General features: G+C 41.7%; 3 protein-coding genes and 1 non-coding gene across 4 annotated transcripts; 1 reads left to right on the top strand and 3 right to left on the bottom strand.

The window, feature by feature from the left end:
* The first annotated feature begins 1778 nt into the window (after positions 1–1778).
* On the top strand, positions 1779–2577 carry LOC121055384 (zinc finger protein 3-like). The gene has a single exon (XM_040527860.1). The coding sequence runs from the start codon at positions 1834–1836 to the stop codon at positions 2272–2274; it is 441 nt and encodes a 146-aa protein (XP_040383794.1). The 5' UTR covers positions 1779–1833; the 3' UTR covers positions 2275–2577.
* Positions 2578–5837: 3260 nt separating this feature from the next.
* TRNAR-UCU lies at positions 5838–5910 on the bottom strand. The gene has a single exon. It is a non-coding gene; the product is annotated as a tRNA-Arg (tRNA).
* A 636-nt stretch (positions 5911–6546) lies between these two features.
* On the bottom strand, positions 6547–11104 carry LOC102699808 (cyclic nucleotide-gated ion channel 17-like). Its single transcript, XM_006660907.3, has 7 exons — positions 10844–11104; positions 10145–10652; positions 9167–9379; positions 8514–8824; positions 8194–8305; positions 7617–7853; positions 6547–7435 (listed from the first exon to the last, which is right to left on the bottom strand). Exons 1-7 carry the CDS (start codon positions 10897–10899, stop codon positions 6722–6724), a joined length of 2151 nt encoding a protein of 716 aa, XP_006660970.1. The 5' UTR covers positions 10900–11104; the 3' UTR covers positions 6547–6721.
* A 758-nt stretch (positions 11105–11862) lies between these two features.
* Positions 11863–15397, bottom strand: LOC102699530 (trihelix transcription factor ASIL2-like). The gene is made up of 2 exons (XM_006660906.3): positions 13663–15397; positions 11863–12187 (listed from the first exon to the last, which is right to left on the bottom strand). Exons 1-2 carry the CDS (start codon positions 14657–14659, stop codon positions 12177–12179), a joined length of 1008 nt encoding a protein of 335 aa, XP_006660969.2. The 5' UTR covers positions 14660–15397; the 3' UTR covers positions 11863–12176.
* Positions 15398–20685: the final 5288 nt, after the last annotated feature.

Here is a 20685-nt window from a genome sequence, read left to right as displayed (position 1 = left end):
TGACTCGCACACTTATTCCGGCCTCATATATCCTTTCACTTGCGTCGGTACAGTGACATCATAAATTTATATTTATGCATTTTACATGCGTGTTAATGTGTTTGAATCATATGGTTGCTGCTAGCTGCAATGCAATGGTAAAGTTGACACGAGAAACACGTATGAATGCAGTGTTTAATTAATTAATTAAAATTAATTAATTTCTGCGCATGCACATCATCGCTCGCTAGCTTGTGTCACCGTGCTTGCGTGTTACAGTGCTCGTGCGATCGGCGTCACAGCCTACTGTCGATGCAGTGATGCATCAGCAATTCAGCAACAGTAATTCGATCTCAGATATATATAGCATATGCATGCACATAATATACTCTCCCTATGTGAAATCGTGTCACCCGTTCATGCATGAATGAATGCTGGTGTAAGATATTTCAGATGTGACAGCTGATCTTGCAAGCTGCCCCTGCAGATCGATCATCAGATCATGTAGCCATGCTGCAGAAAGAGCAAAGAAAATGTGAATGCCTGCATCTGCATGAAGCCTTTCATGCACATGCATCCAATTCATGCCGTTCTTTCAATAGTAGTATCTACAGTACACTACTGCTGCTGCTGAAATGCTGAATGGCTACTGATGCAAACACTTGTAAGATTGCTATAGGAGATATCGAATCGAAAGCATATAAGTTAACACCTGAATGGTCATCTATAGGCAGCAATATGCATGGCCTTTCTCAGGAAGGGACACACAGAGCCACAGCTACCTCCCACATCTGAATATCATTCCCCGTCGAGCACACCACATGTGCATCTTCGCTTCAATGTTCATGCACTTTCCCAGTTCTTGTCGTCTCTCTTCTCTATATAGTCATCTGGTCCTGTACATCTTGCTTTAATTTCACTCTATCTAACACCTGCATCTTTCGCGTCTTGATCTTGTTTCATCAAGTAGCATTTGCTTTGTTAATTAGTTTTACAGTACACGTCGGTGGAGCTAGCCAGAGGCTGACAGATGATGATCTGCATCCGAATCTCTAGATGTATGTCAGAGTAGTTCAGTCTTCGTTTAACTTTTTTACTGTTATTGTAAAAGTATCTTAAGTACCACCTTTTTAACGTAAAAAGTGTGGTACATTGTATGTTGAGGTACTAAAAATTTGTACTAAAATTCTTGATACCTTGAGATATTTTTTTAAGAATGGTAAAAAAACCCTTGAGAATTTAATTAGACCCTATATTTTTGCTCAGCATATTTTGGGGGTTTGGGCCTAAATGGTATGTTTCGTGCAAATTAAAATTTTGGGTCCACCTAGTGATCAAATGTTTGAAAATTTTAATTTCATCAATTAAATCCGATCACTGTCGTTGGACGATAATCTAAAGGCATGTACGTAAGTCAAAAATCTCAACACGTCCTCCCTTCATAGCCCCCATGCATTGCGGGCATGTTTAACAGAAGAAAAAAATCAAACGTTTAATCAATAGCAAAAATATAAAATTTTCTATATAAAAGCTTCTCATTGAATATTTTCTAGAGCAAATTTTAAACTCCACAACAACTGATTCATTGTTTTGTTCACAAATATCAAATAATCCAAAAAAAAAAATCCAAACGGAGCCTTAGACTAGCTGCATCCGGATGACACGTGGTGCAACTGTAACAATAGGACAAGGAATCCTCTCTTTATATAGAGGGCTCACATGATCACACCACCACTGATCTCTACTTAACTTTGGCTAGCTATCTCGCAGAAGAAGAAGACACTCACACTCAACGCAAGCAAAGCGAAGCCAATACGAAAGAGTTGTTGGGTTGGTCTCGCTAGGCGGGCGTCAATGGAGAGCGAGCCAGCGCAAGTCCACGGCGGCGGCGACAACCTCAACGTGCGTGTGCAGGCGGAGACCTCGCCGCGCCGGCGTCCTGCCAGCACCGGCGGCGCTGCCCCGGCCGCCGACCCGCGGGAGGCCTTCTCCTGCAACTACTGCCACCGCAAGTTCTTCAGCTCGCAGGCGCTGGGCGGGCACCAGAACGCGCACAAGCTCGAGCGCACCCTCGCCAAGCGCAGCCGGGACGTCGCCGCCGCCGTGTCGCCGCCGTCCCGGGCCGTCCACGGCTTCGACGGCGTCGCCGGAGGCTTGTGGGTGCCCTACCACACTGCGGCGGCGGCGGCGGCGGAGGACGACGTGGCGCCAGCGCCTCCGGCGACCGTCGACGGCGGCTGCGGCGGGCTCTACGGCCGGAACGGGGAGGAGATCGACTTGTCGCTGAGGCTTTGAGCTAATTAACATACGCGATTACACTTAATCATAGTCATGATTCATGCATGATTACGTACCTAGCTAGCTAGCTAGAGCTAGCGTTGATCGATAACTATTTTGCATCATCTGGTGGAACACGATTGATTTCCAGCTAGTGGAACTGTTTGATCAGCTAATTAATCTATATGTATAGGCCTGATCGATCTTTGAGAGATATAATACATATGGTTAAATAATAACTCATTAATCAAGTAGTTGATCCGCCTTGATCTATATATGGCATATACATGTATGCTCTCTCCCAGCTAATATATAATTGAATGTGGTCTTGTTTTGACTCAAACTGTTCATCTTGTAATTCACTTTTTGTCAATTCCTCTTTTTATTCGTTTCCTAAAACATGACCAAAACACTTCGATTTTTTTACTAAAATATATGTTACTATCAACGAATTTATCTCAACATTACTTTTTAAAAAAGTAATATCTCAACATTGGTTGATCCGTATGTTAATTCTTCAGATCCAAGGGATGCATGACAATTTTGTCTTTTTTAAAAGGTAGCAAATCCGTTTTAGATTAGCTTAATAGTGCAATGCATGCATGATGCATCTAGCTATCTCACGCGCCATCCAATTAACATCTCGATCTAGCTAGTAATAGTAAGGTGATCGATCGAGCTGCTGTTGAGTGCTGCTGTAACAATAATAATTATTCTTTTGCTTGGGTTCTTACTATGCTTGAGATGCGGTTCTTTCCAGTTTCTTTGATAGTTGCTTTCTCTGCTGCAAGAGTCTTTACCTCCCAACTCCTAATGGCAATTAAAAGCTGGAGCTTTTTTTTTTGTTTGTCACTTTTGCTGAACATGAACTCTAGCCACCACCAGCTGCTAGCTAGCTGATCGATGTATCAACACGTATGATAGATCGATCTCACGATGAAATCAACATAGACTCAAAAATTAATTAGTTGATTAGATGTTTACTGACCCAACAAACCCAACCACAGCTAGTAGTCACAGTGCATGTATGCTTTGTTGACACACAATTACTCTTTTGACACAAAGTCCTCCTGCTGCACGCATCTCATATGATCAGCTGTAAACTGCAACTTACCCGGGAAACATGATTAAGCCACTGCTGTTGCGACATGACATCGTTTTTCCAAAGATGCTTTAGTGTGTGATCAAATGCAGGTAGAGTCGATTTGACTTAACTTGTCCCTATGACGACGAACCTAATGTCATTATGTCAATGATATGCATAGTTGATTAATTGTGACCAAGACAAGTAATTAATTAAATTTGCTAGTCGATCGGTCCCAGCTTGAGAGCAGTAACTAATTAAATAACAGGCTAGTACATAAGGTGCGTGCATTTGACGGTTCATCTGTACCATCCGATCGATCTGGAAATAATTATCTGCTATTGCAGCTAGCTAGCCCTGTCAAAATCTTCCTAGGATTATATAATGGAAGTCTTTATGGATAGATACAATGGTGTACGCAGTAAACTTAAGTAAATTAAGTAGCTGAAAATAATAGAACTCATTATTGTTTAAATTATTTTCTGTTATATATAAAAATGCAGATTCAAATGCAAGAAACCGATCAACTATTGTGCCTATTAAAAGAATATGGAAGCAGAGAGAAATTAAAGCTAGCTAGGGTTGTACGTACGCATGCATTTAGGTATACTTAGACGACGACGACACGATTAATGGCGTGTACTGCTAATGGCTCTTTCCTACTCTAAATTAAGCTAAGCAATGGAAAGCTAAGCTATGGTAAGCTAGCTTCTTCCTGCATGCAGAACAAGTCAGTCAGTCTTAGCATGAGTATATGCAGGCATCTGATCACACAAATTAACACGAGAGTGGCGACTGCTAGCTGTGCCCTAGCCACTGGAGTGTATCACCGATTAGGGGCAAGAGTCCAAATTAATCCGTACCCACTGAAGACAAATCGATCAGGGTTACATGGTTGAATTCAATTAATCTCTGCTGTCCATCCAGACAGACAGACAGACAGATGGCCAGCTGCTTAACAACACCCCAAGTCGTTGTTTACGTTCTTTACGTTATATATGTGGCTACATTAGAACGAGTGGTTGATTATCGGCAATTCTTTTACTCTTCGATGATACTATCATCTTTCGTTTCGATTTGATTTGATGTTACCGGTGGTGATGTGCAGGAGTTTTGATCGGCAGAATGATCTGACGCTAGCTGATTTTGGGAAGTCTTTTTCAGGCTTATGAGAACAAGAATTAATTACATGCATAGCAAGTAATATTTTCACCAGCCATAGATAATTTCCCTATCTTTAGGATGCATGATGTTCCGATTAATTTTTCTGTTATTAATCAAACTACAAACTTTATAATAATTGGTCATAACTTCTTCATAGCAAAGGCCTGGAATAATTGATCATAGCTTCAACATAAAAAAATTAATCGATGTTGACGACTGATCATCAGTGATAAAGTAGCGATAGCTAGTTGGAATAAACTGATCATTAGTTGAGCAGCTGTAGTGATTAAGCATGCATGCTCTGTCGAAATTTCTTTTTTCTTTTTTCTCCGCGAGGAAGAAAGGGCCCCAGTCCATTACTAGGCCCATATATCTTCGAACGTTCTTAGCCCAAATTGCAGGGGTCCGGCCCATTCGTGTGGTGCAGACCACGATGCCCGTTTTCCTACTAAATGGGCTGTTATTGGGCCGATGTCAGACTGACCGTGGGCCTGCACATCCCTTCGTTTCAGAAACTTCATGTGGCCCGGCCCATTAAGAACGGCCTGGTTGGGCCCAATACTGTGAGTTTGATGGGCTTGTCAGAAATAGGGTTAATGAGGCAACTTTTATCTGTAAAAATAGTTGTACTCCCTCCGTCTCTAAATATTTGACGTCGTTGATTTTTTATATACGTTTGACTATTCATCTTATTTAAATTCTTTTGTGTAATAGGTAAACCTATATATATGCATACAAGTATATTTAACGATAAATGAAATGATATAAAAATAATTAATAATTATGTAAATTTTTTGAATAAGACGAATAGTCAAACATGCATAAAAAAGTCAACGGCGTCAAACATTTAGGGACGGAGGTAACGGAGGTAGTACTTGCTAATTGCAACATCAATACATCACTGGTCTTGTTCTCAACTTCTGATGAGCTTAGCACAAATACTATGCGTGCTACATTCCGTTGCACGGAGATGAAATTGTTGATTTTTTATAGGTTTGGCTGTTCATTTTATTTAAAATAATTATATAATGATGATTTGTTTTATTATGATTAGATTTATAAATAAATTTATTTTAAGTGTAATTATTTATAAACCTTATAAATAAGATAAACAAAAAGTTAATGACATCACCTATCAAAATAGGGAGAGTATTTAGGGGAAAATCAAATGAGTACTGGATATTAACAGATGGTAGTTTGTTGAAAGCTCGACTTGGAAAAATTATATCAACAATATGTTGGCAGATCATATTTTGTAAAATGCATCGAGTGCCCAGCTACATTCTGGAAGAAAGAAAATTCAAACATCGAAAATTTAAAGAAAAACAAAAATCACGCCCAGTGGGACTCGAACCCACAATCGCCTGATTAGAAGTCAGACGCCTTATCCATTAGGCCATGGGCGCTTCCTGCTTTAAAGTGAGCAGAATACCTATCTACTATGGCATTTAGTATAAATATAAAAAATAAAAAATCGTGCTTAAAGTTATTTTGATAATAAATTAAGTCACGAGCAAAATAAATAATATTTCTATATTTTTTAAATAAGACAAACAGCCAAACATTACATATATTATTATAAAACGGAGGTAGTTTGTAGGCACTCCAGATCACCGCATAGTCCATAGATGATGCCTGGGCAGGGTTGTCAATGTTTTGTCATTTATCAGGTCTTAACTTCGAATACGCTGTACTCCCTCCAAAAAACATCATTTTTTTACTTATACCTTACAAATATTTTATTTAATCCTGACGCATTTATTTACTACTTTACCAAACTGCAATATAATTATTGTGTAAAATATAATTTTTTGTGAGATAAACAAGAATGTCAAAGATATGATCATTTTGGGACAGATGTAATATTAAATGGTTATATGCTCAGATAGAGCGCGAAGCGATTATTGGAAGATCAAAACACTGTGATCGAAGAAAGCCTGCAAGAACAAGATGGAATGAGAAATTCTCGGATGTAAACTATTAAACTGTTTATTCCTTCAAAACTCTCGAGTTGGTTCCATTACAAACAAAGTGTATACAACCTCCTAAAATGCGTATACTAGAGTTATACAAAAGGATCAATTTTGTTTCCTCTTTGAGATACACATGGATCAGTATTTGGCTATTGATACAATATATAATGCAATGCACAGGGAATAATACTATTGTAGTTTTTACAACATTATGTTTAGAGCAGGAAACACCAGATAACCTCCCTCAATCGAAATGATCTGCAGAGAAGTCAGGCTCATCAGGCTTCTGCAGCCTCCGAATGGCGGTGTCATCGGCGCGGAACCTTCTGGAAGCGGAGGCAAGCTTGTGCATTTGAGCAATGGCACTCTCAGCAATGGTTTTCGTGCTGCTGCTTGAAGGGCCCTCCTGTTGAGGCTTGTCAGCAGCTGGATGTTCCTCTGACCACCATGAGTATGATGACTCCCACCGGCTCAGGCTCTCTGCAAGCTTCCTCCTCTGGTGCTGCCGCCAAGCAGCCTGGATGAAGCAGGCAGCCCATGTCCGCCAATGGTGGGAGTAGAACCGGAATGTGTGCTGGAGCTTCTTGCTGTGGAGCCTCCTGAACTGGTTGGCGACGAACTTGAGGTCCTCGGCTCTCAGGGCGAAGGCCTCCACCTCTGTGAGGCTCCGCACCGTCCTCGTGGAAAGCGGGAAATGGACATTGGTTTTTGGTAGCAAAGCCCATGTGAGCAGCTCCTCACCAGCGAAGTCGCCAGGGCGCAGGATGATCGAGTTGAAGAAGTTGCTGCGGCCTCCGTTGGTTGTGGAGCTCTCCAGTTTACCACGTATGATGAAGAGCATCTCGTTCACAGGATCACCCTCACGAGAGATGTATGTACGCTCAGGGCACAGGAAAGACACCAGTCGCTCGCAGATGGCATCTAAAAGTTGGGCATCCATCTCCGAGAAAAAAGGGACCTGCATTTTGGGAAAGGAATGTGAAAACTTGCTAGATTCTCAAGTAGCACTGGTGGTACTTTGTCATTGGTTTTTCCCATCCAGAAGACAGATACCACTATTAAATCTATCACCAAAAACCTCTGAGAAACTAGTTCTACTCATTCAGTTGTAATATAAGTAAATAACCATAATAACTTACACGTCGAACAAGGTCCAAACAAAGATGACGTTGTACATCCCGACGTATGTCAGCAGGCAAAGACTGTAAGATGGATTCTTCCTCGACTCCTCGCGTTGCAAGCCATTTAACCTGAACAAATCGCCGGACACGATCTTGAAGTTCATCAGGGAGCTGATGGTGTCTCATCCACTCTTCCATATCTCTTTGCCGCAGCCTCCACTCTTCAAGCCTTTTACTGATGGACTGCAGGTATGTCTAAAAGGTGACAGAGAAAGGGAAATAAGCTATCTCTGAACCAACAACAATTGGTTGCACATGTGGAAGATACCTTATGAGCAGAGTGATGGTTTTATGTTCTTGTCATTAGATTTAAAATCATGAAAATGGAAATCTATGACGATGCATCCATTGATCACAAATTAGGACATCCACTTATGTACAAATATTACAGTGTAATATTTCACTCCACAGAACGTTAACATAGTGTAACAATCTTGCATTACTACATTTAAAATAAAATGTGAAACAGGAACAAGAAAAATATTGTCTTGGGAGCCTTTTCTCCCCAAGGCCAAAACAGAACATATGTCTTTACCTGCATATTGCCAATCAGCTGAGCAAAGAGTATGAGACTAAGAGCACCAATTGCTATTGCAAATGTGTTCTCTGCGATGAATGCACTTGTCTGAAGAGGATTTCCACTAGAACTGAAAAGGTGAGCACATACAGCAGGAGAAAGCTAAACATGAGCAATTGTATTTGAAGCACAGAGAGCTATGAATAAAATGGAGAAATCATGAAAGAACACCAAGTAACATATATAATCAGATTAACAGTTCACAGGCATGATACCAACAACAGATGTACAAAAAGCTCAATATCCAAGAGGGGGTGTATATTAAAAATGAATTATACCTAAGCTGAAGCAAGCCCCACCACAGACAAAAGAAGTACTTCTCAAGAAATGGAGCTGAGACAGCGCCTTTACCCAGTGCGGTTCCAAACATTCCATAACTAAATGGTGGAGGGTTAGCACTTGCATCACGATTGGGATCACAATTTTCAAATATACTCGTATTATTTCTCCAAACAGCATAACTGCTAGAGTCAGTATTGTCGCAGCTTATGAAGTCAAATCTACAAGAAGGTGACTCATTTAGGCATTGCTGATTCCAACATGTAATTTGCCGTTCAATGGAGAGAAGATAGTATATTGCTCCAGTAATCTGCGGAACCAGGAGGAACATTATTGAAGTATTGGTTGAAAAAAATAAGTGCAGCTAGGAGCTGTGAGATGAAAATTGTTGTCCTCCAATTTGAGTTTGCACATATGCATGTATTTCCTTCTTCTAGAGAGACCAAATTAAAATATCTACATGCCATGATTACCGAATACAGATAGACTCATGCTGCTTGTCCTATTCCTACTGCAGAAAAAACTGCAAAATTTAAGCTGGGAGTATTCCCACTTCTTTCAATTGTAAATTAAATTGCAGAAAACTTAGTATTTAAACGAACTAACATGACACAAAGATGAACACTAAGTTGAAGATGGAAGATGGTCATACATGACTTGCAAGCATGTAGTACAGAAGATTGTATGCTGCTCCTAACCAGGCTGACTTCGCAACTACTCCAGCTGCTTTTATAATTCGATTGCTTAATGGTACAATGAGGACCATTCTCAATATATACTGAATCATAATAACCACAGCAAATACGGTGTTCCGGATGTTGTAATCTGAGTTTTTCATTGAAGGCATGATAATCCCCACAGTGACCTGCAAGAAAAAGTGCCACCAAAAGATTCAGGTTATGACAGTATAATTTGAAAGTTTCAACTGATTGCGCTATTGGTACTCAGCTGTTGGAAAATGGATCAATCACACTCTGGAAATTGGGAAACATGGCAGTCATGGAATTCTAGCAGTGTAAAGTAAAAGAAGGTGTACAACAATGTTGGCAAAGACAACATGGATAATTATAAATCAAAGTAGTGTTTAACTATATAATGAAAATATTCTAAGTAAACGTGGAAATAATAAAAGTAACTGTCTTTGGACTCTTTTGAGTGGAAAAACAAGTATAAAGCATCCATGACTGGCTCTAACATGATTACTACAGCAACCTCTCAGAAACAGTAGCAACCACACAAAAGAAACTGGCCACAGCTTTCCTTTTGCAATCCTGGTTTAAATGTCACATTTACTCTGACAAGCTCAATGGCTCACTCACCCAGGTGAAGTGATGCAGTTTTTAGTCATGAAGACTAATGAATTTATTCAAAACAGAAAGAAAATGGTGGAAATACTATTGAAGTGGAAAAGTATTATTAAAATTTCAGAGGGATAGTTATGGTATAAACAACTTTTTGCAACAAAAATTGTAGTGAGGGTGAAAATAAAGCATATAAGATGCATAGTTTACAAGCATTTGCACCATAGTCACTCTTTCAAACTAATTTTAGTCTTGCACATGGGTAACTGGGTATCTACCATCAACAAATGCAACAAGAATTCCAAAAACGTTACTTCTGAGATATTTACCTGAGGAAGAGGGATCGTTGCAAGTAGGTCAATAAAGAAAGCCCTCCTGAGATATCTTTGTTGAATTTTCTTTAAGTCCAACACAAGCTCTCCCTTCCCAAGGACCCTGGACTTTGGATCTACATATGCAGTACGGAACTTGACCATGATGTTCAGCATGTAAAACAAGTCAGCAAATGTCCTAAGAATAGTGATAGTTATGCTCAAACGCTGGTCCTTGGCGATGCATGAACTTTTGGTATCATCTAGTCTATCAACTAGAGGCAGGTAGTAGAAGAAAGGATCAATAAAAAGAGCAAACAAACAGGACCCTAGGAACAATCTGTTCCACATTAACACCATGCTACTTCCAGGATCTAGAATGCGACGGTGCCATGGTTTGTTTCCTTCGTTTAGCACTTTAATCTTCTCGGTAGTCTTTGCATCTATCCTGTTTGCACCAAATCTGTCAGCCCGTGTAGCTTGAAACGGTAGCTTAAACTGGTCCTGTCTCTCATCAGGAAAGATCCTACCACAGAGAAACAACTTAGTAAACAAAACTGCAAAAATTTCAGCCAGAAACCATGTTTACGATACGTCTGAATGTGTATTGACTTTTGAGTGAATATTGGGTGGTTCCAATCGAAAGGGTAACAGCTAGAGCAGAGTTGCTCGGAGACGAAAAGGCAAAGGCACAAGATTCAGGCCGCGGGCACGCACCTGTTGGTAACCCTCCTCTGCATCTCAACCTCATCCTGGACCCTGGACCCAAACATGGCGGCTTCGAAATCTTAGCTCCTCAACTCAACTGACGCGTGAGGCCGATCAGAGGAGAAGACGGCGATCCCGATGCTTCTTCCCGCCCAAAATCGACACCATGGCAGGTCTCCTCCTGCTCGCGGGCGAGTTGCCGAGGACCAGGATGAGATGGACACAAAAAATTTCCTCCTTTTGCGGTTTCCTTTTGGGAGAGAAGAGGAAAAAGGACTGCCTGTTCTTATTTCTAACCGCGCTTAATAGCTACAGCCACACAGAGAGTGCACACCGAGTTTTGCCATTGCAACTGATATGTGGGCCCGCGGGAACAGCCTTTTGCGATTTTGGGAGCAATGAATTTGCAACTAGGCTTCCGTAGGTTCACTTATTGAAAGCAACCAAAAGATAACTTATGAATACAATTTTATATAAAGTGTCATTGGTGATTTAAAAAATATTGTATTGTAAACTACTAAGAAAAAACAAAAGAAAAAGGACTTCAAATGAAGTTTTAAAATTGAAATTTTGGCTTATATTTATATGTGATTCTTTTTAACAATGTGTGATTTAGTGTAGTTTGATAAACATTCATTTCTGAAATAGATTCTTAGTATGTGTTGAATTTTCAGTGCAGGTTTTGCTTCATGGATACATCCGTTGCAAATTATAGCCTGGCAGTTAAAGGATATTGATGAAGTACAGTGGACGAAAATACAGATGCTCTTAGAGTCAGGCATATAGAAATTTCTCGTGCTAGTGTATTGTGTGAATCATTAGAGTGATTACAGTCGGCAAGCAATTAAATAGGGGCATATATGGTTTCAACATCATATAAAGTGATAAATTATACTGAAATCAAACAAAGTCGGATGAAATCTTGGGATCCCGCATTTCAGCATAAGTAAGAGATAGTGAAAGATTCAACATCTTTTATCCTGCAATTACACAGCAAAAGTATCGATACAATAGAATCTCCCGCAAGATTCTTATGATTGATCTCGCTTCAGAAGATACTTTGCAGCAATGAGATAGAATAATACATATGATGGCTGTCAGTTAAAAAAAAATCAACAAAAGGAACTCCACAACTTTCTTCAGGCTAGTTACTGATTCTAAAACTGCTTCTATAATCCCACTGAAGGGGGACACAATCATATGCTTTATTGCATCTTAATTGTACAGCTAACTATCTCTTCATACATGGTGAAGTTGGATCAATCAAAAGACATACATTTGGTGCGCAAGAAACACCAAAAACTAAAGGCCTGATTTCTGGACAACCAGTTGGCGTCTCCAATCACCCTGAACCTGAAATTGATGAGACCAAAGTTCAGAAGAGAATTGCTCATAAGGAAACAAGATAAGGTAGAAGGTGTAAAAGTTATTCGACATGTTTGGTTACAAGGATACAGTTGTTCAGATCAGGTTTAACTTTTGGGCACAATTATTAATCCTTCAATAAACCGGACCCTTGCCTTTTTATCAGTACAAAGAAAAAGATAATTGCTCTAGCACAAACCAAGACTTGGCCCACAGCATGGTCACTTGACCAGGCTGATCGATTCTAAATATATATGCTACGCATAAGAGGTTCATCATCCGGTGTGAAGCTCTCATGATCTAATTTTCTCTTATACATGACAAAGCTTACATGGTCCATTTCGTTTAAGATAGGCTGATAGGGTTTGATGATGCTTTTCTGGGGTACTTGTATGTTCAGTGTGTTCGGATGAAGGTGCCAATACGCAATCAGTATCACTTTCAACAAGCTTGAAACTGCTCTTTCTTTTCTTCTTTTTTTAATTGTATACCTGTAGGTTTATATGAGGTTTGGGTTTGCTTTTGAGGCACAGCAAAATTTTGTCTATTTATGACTTAAACCCATTATGTTATAGCACGACATATCAGCACAGCCGATTTTTGTTCATTATAATTTTATTAATCCCTCTATTTCATATTATAAGATAAGATGTATTGGTCCTATCTAAATTCATCTATGGATCAATGAATATGTTTTATGTGTCTAAATTCATTAATATATATATATATAATCTAGAGAGAGTCGGAACATCTTGTAATGTGAAACAGATGTAGTCTTCTTAATGTAAGATCTGAATACTTAGGTAATTTCAGGTAACATGTGTTTGCAACATGGAAGATCGTCCCACTGAGGTAACCCATGATTGTACCTTTGCAAATTGCAATTTAGTCCCATGCATTCCTACAATCATAATCATGTACTAAGGAAACATTATGTGTTTGCATTATATCACACATACAATCAATCCATTCTTCTCTTTTTTTGAAAAGATCACCCGGGGTGTTTCCCCACTGAATTCTATTAGCTGAAATTTTTAAAGTTACAGTTACAAAGATGGTGAAGGTAGCATAGCCAAAGACATATAGATGTGTTACAGATTGTGTAGAGCAGAAGAGAATACAAGCTTCCAATCTGTGGCTACAGATTGGTCCTCTGCTGGGTGCTGGCATTTTTTTTAAACTATTCACTCAGACAATATCAGTTTATTTTGATAAAATTGTACCAAACTCCTAAATTTGAGCTCAAAGACTACTACGTAGCACATAATTACACTAGACAACAAGACTGAGCAGGCTGTAACTTCCTAATCTATTATTGAACTCCAGAAATAGCAAATGCCAAGTACTTAACATCGAATTGCATGGAAGGGTTAATAGCTATGGATTTTAAAGAACAACATATATCCATATTAAGTGAACTACAACCAATCTATATATTGGGAAATTGTCGTGTTGATACTAACCATTTTCTCCTTTCTTGGCAAGGTTGTCCACTTCAGCTGTTACAGACGAGCTACCACCAGTCTTGCCGCTGCACTCCTTCAATCTCTTGGCAAAAAGCTTAGCAATCTGTAAGTGTGTCTTTGCCATAATCTCTGTCCTCTTGAGCTCCATCTCACCCTTCTTAATCTCAGCCTCAACCCTCATCCTCTCTGTTTCCCTGTAAAGGTCCATTCTTGCCCGCTCAATCTTCAAGAATGAGCTAGCCAGTAATTCGATGCTCTTTGCGATATCAAACTCTGTGTTCTTCCTCTTCTTGGACATGTCCCAGACCTTGTCCACCTCCTCCGCGTCGTCGTTGGCCTCCTTGATCCTCGGAGAGCTCACATTTACATCACTCTCGGCAGCTCTCCCCTCTATCTGCCCGCTGTTCTCAACCTTCTCCGATTTCTCTTGGATTGAGCCATTTGCATATGCATTCACCAAATCAGAAAGTGCACCTGGACCTGCATCAGCCAACTGATTGACAAAATCTGCCTCGACATCGACCTCTGGCTTTGCAGGTGGATGAGCTCGCAGGTCTACGCTGTTGCTCAGCTCTCCTAACACCTGGCCGGAGCCGGCTGGCCCTTTGAGCAGCCCGTCCATGCGGGAGAAGAACCGCCACGACGGGCCACCGGCGGCGGCAGGGCCCGCACGCGCCGCCGCGGCGGACTCCGCCCTGTACCGCTTCTTCATCGACTCGATCTTGTTCTTGCACTGGTTGGGCGTCTTGGCGCTGTTGCTCCCGGGCTTCCCCGCGGCGGCGGCGTTGTTCTCCATGGCGCAGTGGGCGGACACCTCCTGAGCGATGTCGACCCAGTCGCTCCACTTGAGCTTGGCGCGGTTCCGCAGCAGCCACTTGGCCTCGTACGCCTCCAGCAGCCGCACAATGCCGCTCTCGCTCCACTCGTCGCGCTTCTGCGGCGGCGCGGCCGCCGCCAACGGCGCCGCGTCGGCGTCAGGATGAAGGGCGTCCATGGTGGCAGCAGCAGCAGCAGGTCGACACAGAACTCCAAATTCTGCACCTCAGGCGGAAGAACTGGAGCCCAATTGTGTCGAAGACGACATGGGGATCTCTCTTGACCAAAAGAGACTGAATTGGACAAAGAGAGATCGCCGCGAAGCTCAAAGCTTGCTAATTTAGTGATCAGACAGAAAGATCACAGCAAAGAGAGGTAATTCCGGAGTTGAGAGACCAGGAATGGAGGAAAAAGGAGGAGACCCTTTTGTGCGAAAAGACCAAAAGAAGGAAGTGTTTTTGGAGACGACGACTTGGTAGATCAAAAAGCGCAGGTTCTCTCCCTCCTCCTCCTCCTCCTCCCTCCACTGTTCATGCGGCCAGCAGCCGGCGTGCTCCAACTCCAAGAGTAACCGCTCCGAGACCGGCAGCGGCGCGGCCTAACAAAGATTCAGCAGGAAGAAGAAGACGACGACCGCGATTCAGGGGGAGCAATAACAACAACTAACAAGGGCGGGCTCCCTGAAGAACAGTCAAGACCCTCGGAGAGGAGAGGAGAGGAGAGGATCAGAGGATCCGAGCTAGGAAATGGGGAAGAGAGAGAGAGAGATCGGAAGGAGGAGGGAGAGGGAGTCGTCGTCTGGCTGCCGTCGCGGCGTGGGCAAGGGCAAGGAGGAGGAGGCGGCGAGGAGGCCCGCGGGTCAGCGAGGCAGGCGGTGGACCGGGCGCAGGCAGGCAGGAGGAGCGGAGCGGAGGTGGAGGCAGGCGCGCGTCGGATCGCATTAGGTCGCAAGGGAGGGGAGGGAGGGAAGGGCGAAGTGGAGGGTGACGCCAGCGGTGACCAGATCCCGCGCTGCGGGTGGTGGTGGGCTTGGCAGCCGCGCGGGCGCGTCGGGACGCGGAGCTGGAAATGCGCGGGCGCCGCGGAGAGAGACCGAGACCGAGACCGGCCGCGCGGCGCGGGTGGGCGGGACCCGCGCACGCGGGTTGGGTACCCTCGTTTTCCACGGCACGAGCACGAGACAGGCGGAGCGGCAGCCCAGCCCGGACGCGCGGGGTTGGTGACCGCCTCGATCGGCGCCAGCCAACTCGACGCAAAACCCACGACGACGCGATCGCTTTCGTCAATCGTCTCCCCGCGGTTGGTGCCTTGGTGGGGTGCATGGCATGGCATGCGCGGCAGCAGCCATCTTTTTGCCCTCGCACCGCAGGCACGGCCACGCCAACTCTCCAGCCTGCCCCTGCACCTGCAGTGCATCGTATGGGGCTAGTCTGCTCCTGTCCTACTTGGCTGCTCCGATCATTCTACTGTTCAACCGATTGACTATCGGAGCTTTTGGCTTGCGCCAGCTAGTGCAGTTGAGTCAGAGTCAATAATTATATGGATTCTCAGGTAACACTGCAGATGTATTCTTTACCGGATTATTTCTTAGTTTTTCCGTGCACAATTTCCTAATTGCTATTTTTAAAAAAATCTCTATATATTTTTAAATAAAAAATTTTAAGTGGTTAATTTTATTGTTTATATCGTGGAATAGCTATCAAAAAAAATATAATGTGTCATCTTTATCTTATAAAATTAACTCAATCAATTGATTGTTATCCCAGTATGGTGTGTGAATGTATTATACTTGTGTAGTAGGCGTTATACCAAGACAATAACATGTGGGTCGTTGCAAGGTGTTCTCTTATCGATGATATAGTTCAATCACGATATATGCTGTAATAGTCCAAAAATCTCTTGCATATCATATTTGATAGAGAACGGATGAATGTTTTTAACTATATGTCCACAGAGTTTTGAGTCTAAACATGTGAAAGAGATGGGCTTCTAGCTCAATTGGTAAAGATGTTCGTTGGTGAACCCTGCAGCAGGGTTCACATCCTGAACCCCTCACCTTCCAGCTGGATTAAATGAAGTGTTAAAATAAATGTGTAGCCTCTCCTAACATTAAACACGTGAAAATTAGATCTTTTACAGAACTGCCCACTAACATATACACATGAGCATGTTAAGATCATGTGTCATATGTCGTCAGCAGTATTGTACGCGCAGTACTACGGAGAACCATGCCCAAATACGAGGGTAGGCAAGATCACTTGGTTAAAAATTATTAGAGTTGGCGGGCTGTACAGTATGACTTCTACAGTGCACTAATCCCATCAAAACTAAGCACTAGAGATTGACTATTTACAGCAAGGACATGTCTAAACAATGCATCTAGTTAACCGTTTCAACTTTTTAGAGTTATATATAATATTGTGATATCAACAAGATATTATATCATGTCATATCTACATGTATAAATTGGCAATTCTATCTGGATGAAGGATGATGAAGTGTTGCCAAGCTCGTTCAACCAAACAGTAGGTTAATCCTTGTTTACCGTTGAGGTATGGCAATGGAAACAACCCGATAACCTCACAAAATTAAAATAATGATAATATTACTATTTTATTTTTTAATTTTTGTGTGATTTCTTATGGTTTACCACAGTAACCACATTTAACGCAAAGATGCGATAATCCAATCTCTGACGGTAAGTTAAACCCTGCTGGTGACCACCTTAAGACTATGCATTGCCCTAACGGAAAGGGCTTAAAGTTGCATGGAGAATATGCCATCCAAATCAGTGCTGAGTAGAAAAGAGTGTACTACTCCTACCTAGGATTAGGATGGTTGAGTGGTGCCCACCGCCTCGATCCACAGATTAGTATGGAGGAGAGGTCCAGGTCAAGCTCCTCTTGATGAGCAAGCAGTAGCAGCAGCAGAGGGACACTTCATCATCTTGCCAACCAGCCGACCACTCTGCTGTCTGCTCCATGTTAACCACACGTTTCCCATTCAGCCCAATTTCAGAGTCCTGAAACAGTAACAGAGCACTTCCCCGGCAAAGTAATAGAGCACTTAATCAGAAATTCCTCTTAGCTTGGCTTCTAGTAGTATCAAACATTTCGAATTGAAACTATTGGATGCAGTCTGGTGCTGATCATATTCAGTTTTTTTTTAAAAGAAAAAAATAGATGCAAAAGAATTTGGCAGTACTGACTACTGAATCAACTGGCGCCTCTAAACAACGCTCTCAGAACACCATCTAGTACCAGTGATGCAAGCTATATTTGCCTATCCAATATTCAGTTACTCACCTTTTTTTTTGGCAAGGTTCAGTTACTCACCTAGAACATTGCATGTTCAGTGTACAGACATGAACTCATGATAGAAAACACACTATCGTGTACAGTCATGATAGAGAACATGATCAGAGAGCAAGTAGCACTGATGTCTGATGTTGTCGAGGCACTTATGGAGTCATGGTAACCTTTTCATGAAGACAGGACACTCCTATCAAACATATAAGAGTCATGGAAACAGAATACTGAATTGAGAGTGGCAGGTGTGTGCATAATGTAGAAGTGGCAACTTAATACAGTACCTTCTTGTGTTGTTTTTGAAAATAATGAGTGTATAATTGTCTGCCAGACAAAACAGACATGTAATTTCAGCTTCCAATACTCAATAAAATGCAGGGGTTGTGACAAAAAGAGAAGATTGGTAGTAGAATGTAGCTGCATCCTTATGAACAGTAATACCGGAGGACTGCAGTGTAACTTTTCTTTTTCGCCGGGTCACTACCAATCTAGGCTTGTACCTGGATTGTTGGTACTGCGTATGAGGCATGATTTGGCATGAATTGCAGGTCTTCCACCATGGCTGTAAGTAGTACCCCTTGAATCTAAGTGAACAAAACTAATCGAAAGAACAGGTTTTGCTGCAATTCAGTAGATCAATTGTACCATTTTGTTGACAACTGTGGGGGCATCTGAAGCCTAAGTCCGAAAGGAAGAGGCACCTGAACTCCTGAAGCAGAACGGACTGAACAACACATGATCATGAAGCAGACTACTATTGCTGTCAAAATTTGTAAGCACGCTATCCATAGCTCCCAGAACTCGCGCAGCTCGTGAATTCTTCTCATCTCTGACGACTGATTAGTTTTCTGCCGGTTCTGTTCCATAAACGAAGGCTCCAAATGGTACCATACTGAATCTCAGACATACATCTACAAATTTTCTCCAATAGATACCCAAATCAATCGTTGATGTACCCACTTGCATCCAGCCTCTGAATGTCGCATAGAACAATCTACATAAACAACAGCAATTCAGAGTTTCAGACATCGACAAGATGGATCATTCATGGGCACAACAACTGGGTATTTTGATCACTTAAGAACTCACATACTTTCATCCACAGCATATCTCTTCAAAAAGAATCCTATCCTAACAAACAGCAAACATGTTGGTCAACGATGACGTCTAGCCCAATCAAGTAGGACTGCACTATTAAGAAAAGGAAACAGAGAATCTGATGCAACAGTGTAAATGCCCATATAATACACACATACAACCTGATAAAATTAATCAGTTATCTGACTACATAAGAGCGCACTGGAGAACATAGTCAAGTGGACAGGGAAGGGTCTCTTACATCAGAGCAGACAGAATCGTTGCAATCAGAAATGGAACATTAAATAAACTTCTTGAGCAGCTGCACACAATCTACTCAGGCACTCACAATCTAACAGAATCACTGAACATCACATGGGCACGAACATTCAACACCAGAAACAAGCATTCTCCACATGCATTTTATAATCTCCATCACTGATTCGACATCAGTATGAAGATGTCGTTCAGAAAGCACAGATAACAGAATGCAACAAGTGACAGAATCAAGTGAGAGTTGCAACTGATTACTACAATCAGCAGCAATATATGATCCATCAGATAAAAAAATGATTACTACAACCAGCAGCAAGATATGATCCCTCAAACGAGGTATACCTAATTTATTGTCAGAGTAGTAGATCACTGAATAAAGCAAATTTTCCTGCAGATTACAACATGTGACAATCATATCACATTTTGAAAAAGGGTGAGGGTTTTAAGATTGTTTGCTATTTTTCTAATGAAAGCTACAAGGCCTGGTGTGAATATTAGTACACTGCAGATCAAGCATGATGTGTCAATCTATTCTGGTATGGAATTCTTACGTAACATCTCCATAATGCAAATATGCAGAGTGATCTTTCAGAATTGGTGAAAGACCTGGTGTTTTAAGCTATGCAACCCACCTAAAATGTGAAACAAGAGTGGTCCTAACATCGTTGAAGTTGACTGGAAGGTATAACAAAACCGACCTATGAAGTTTGTTGACATCACTGAACCAATATGATCACCCCTATTAATTCAGTGAAGAAATAGGCAAGAATTTGCAACAGTATAACCATATATAAACACCAACCAACCATATACAAACAACAATAATAGTTAGACAATAACTTTATTTTCTTGAATCAGAATTACTGAATGGAGAAACCAGAACACAGTTCGAGCATTTAACAGATTGAAATTAAGGAGTCAAGAGATCCACATAAAAGGATACATTTAGCACATAAACAACAACAGACCAGATGACTAGGTGCCGCCTCTTCCTCCTTGATAAGAGCCACTATTTCTATTTTATACGCACAGCACCATATCAAGAAACCGACACAACGTTACCAGACACAACATTTGAACTTGGCTGTTCTGGATAAAGCATAGGCCTTGACAGGATTTAAGTGGGCTAAGCAAGCGTATAGTATTCCCTCTGGTGCTGATCTGAGTCAAGGGCAACAAGTACATAGACTGCATAGATGATGCCAGGGACATAGCCAAGGATGGTAAGCAGCAAGCAGATGCAGAACTCCATCTGTTTAAGGCATAATACAGAACAATGCTATTAGCATGTTACCAAGAGTAAAAAAGATACAGCTGAAACATTAGAACACAGAGCTGTCATAGTGTTATTATCAACAGAAACCATGCATGTTCCTCAATGAAGAGGCAGGTTGCAAGACAGTCAAGAAAATTATGCCACTGTCACTACTCACTAGTCAAAATTCAAACACAATCCTCATGCTCCTTGCATATCTCTTCCACTTGAGCTAAAATTTTGTCCTGGGGATGACTAAGTTGACAACACATGGACAATAATGCATCT

Source organism: Oryza brachyantha, chromosome 9, assembly GCF_000231095.2.
Source record: "Oryza brachyantha chromosome 9, ObraRS2, whole genome shotgun sequence".
In the NCBI taxonomy this organism is placed as follows: Eukaryota; Viridiplantae; Streptophyta; class Magnoliopsida; order Poales; family Poaceae; genus Oryza; species Oryza brachyantha.
This window is presented reverse-complemented; position numbering and strand designations above follow the sequence as displayed.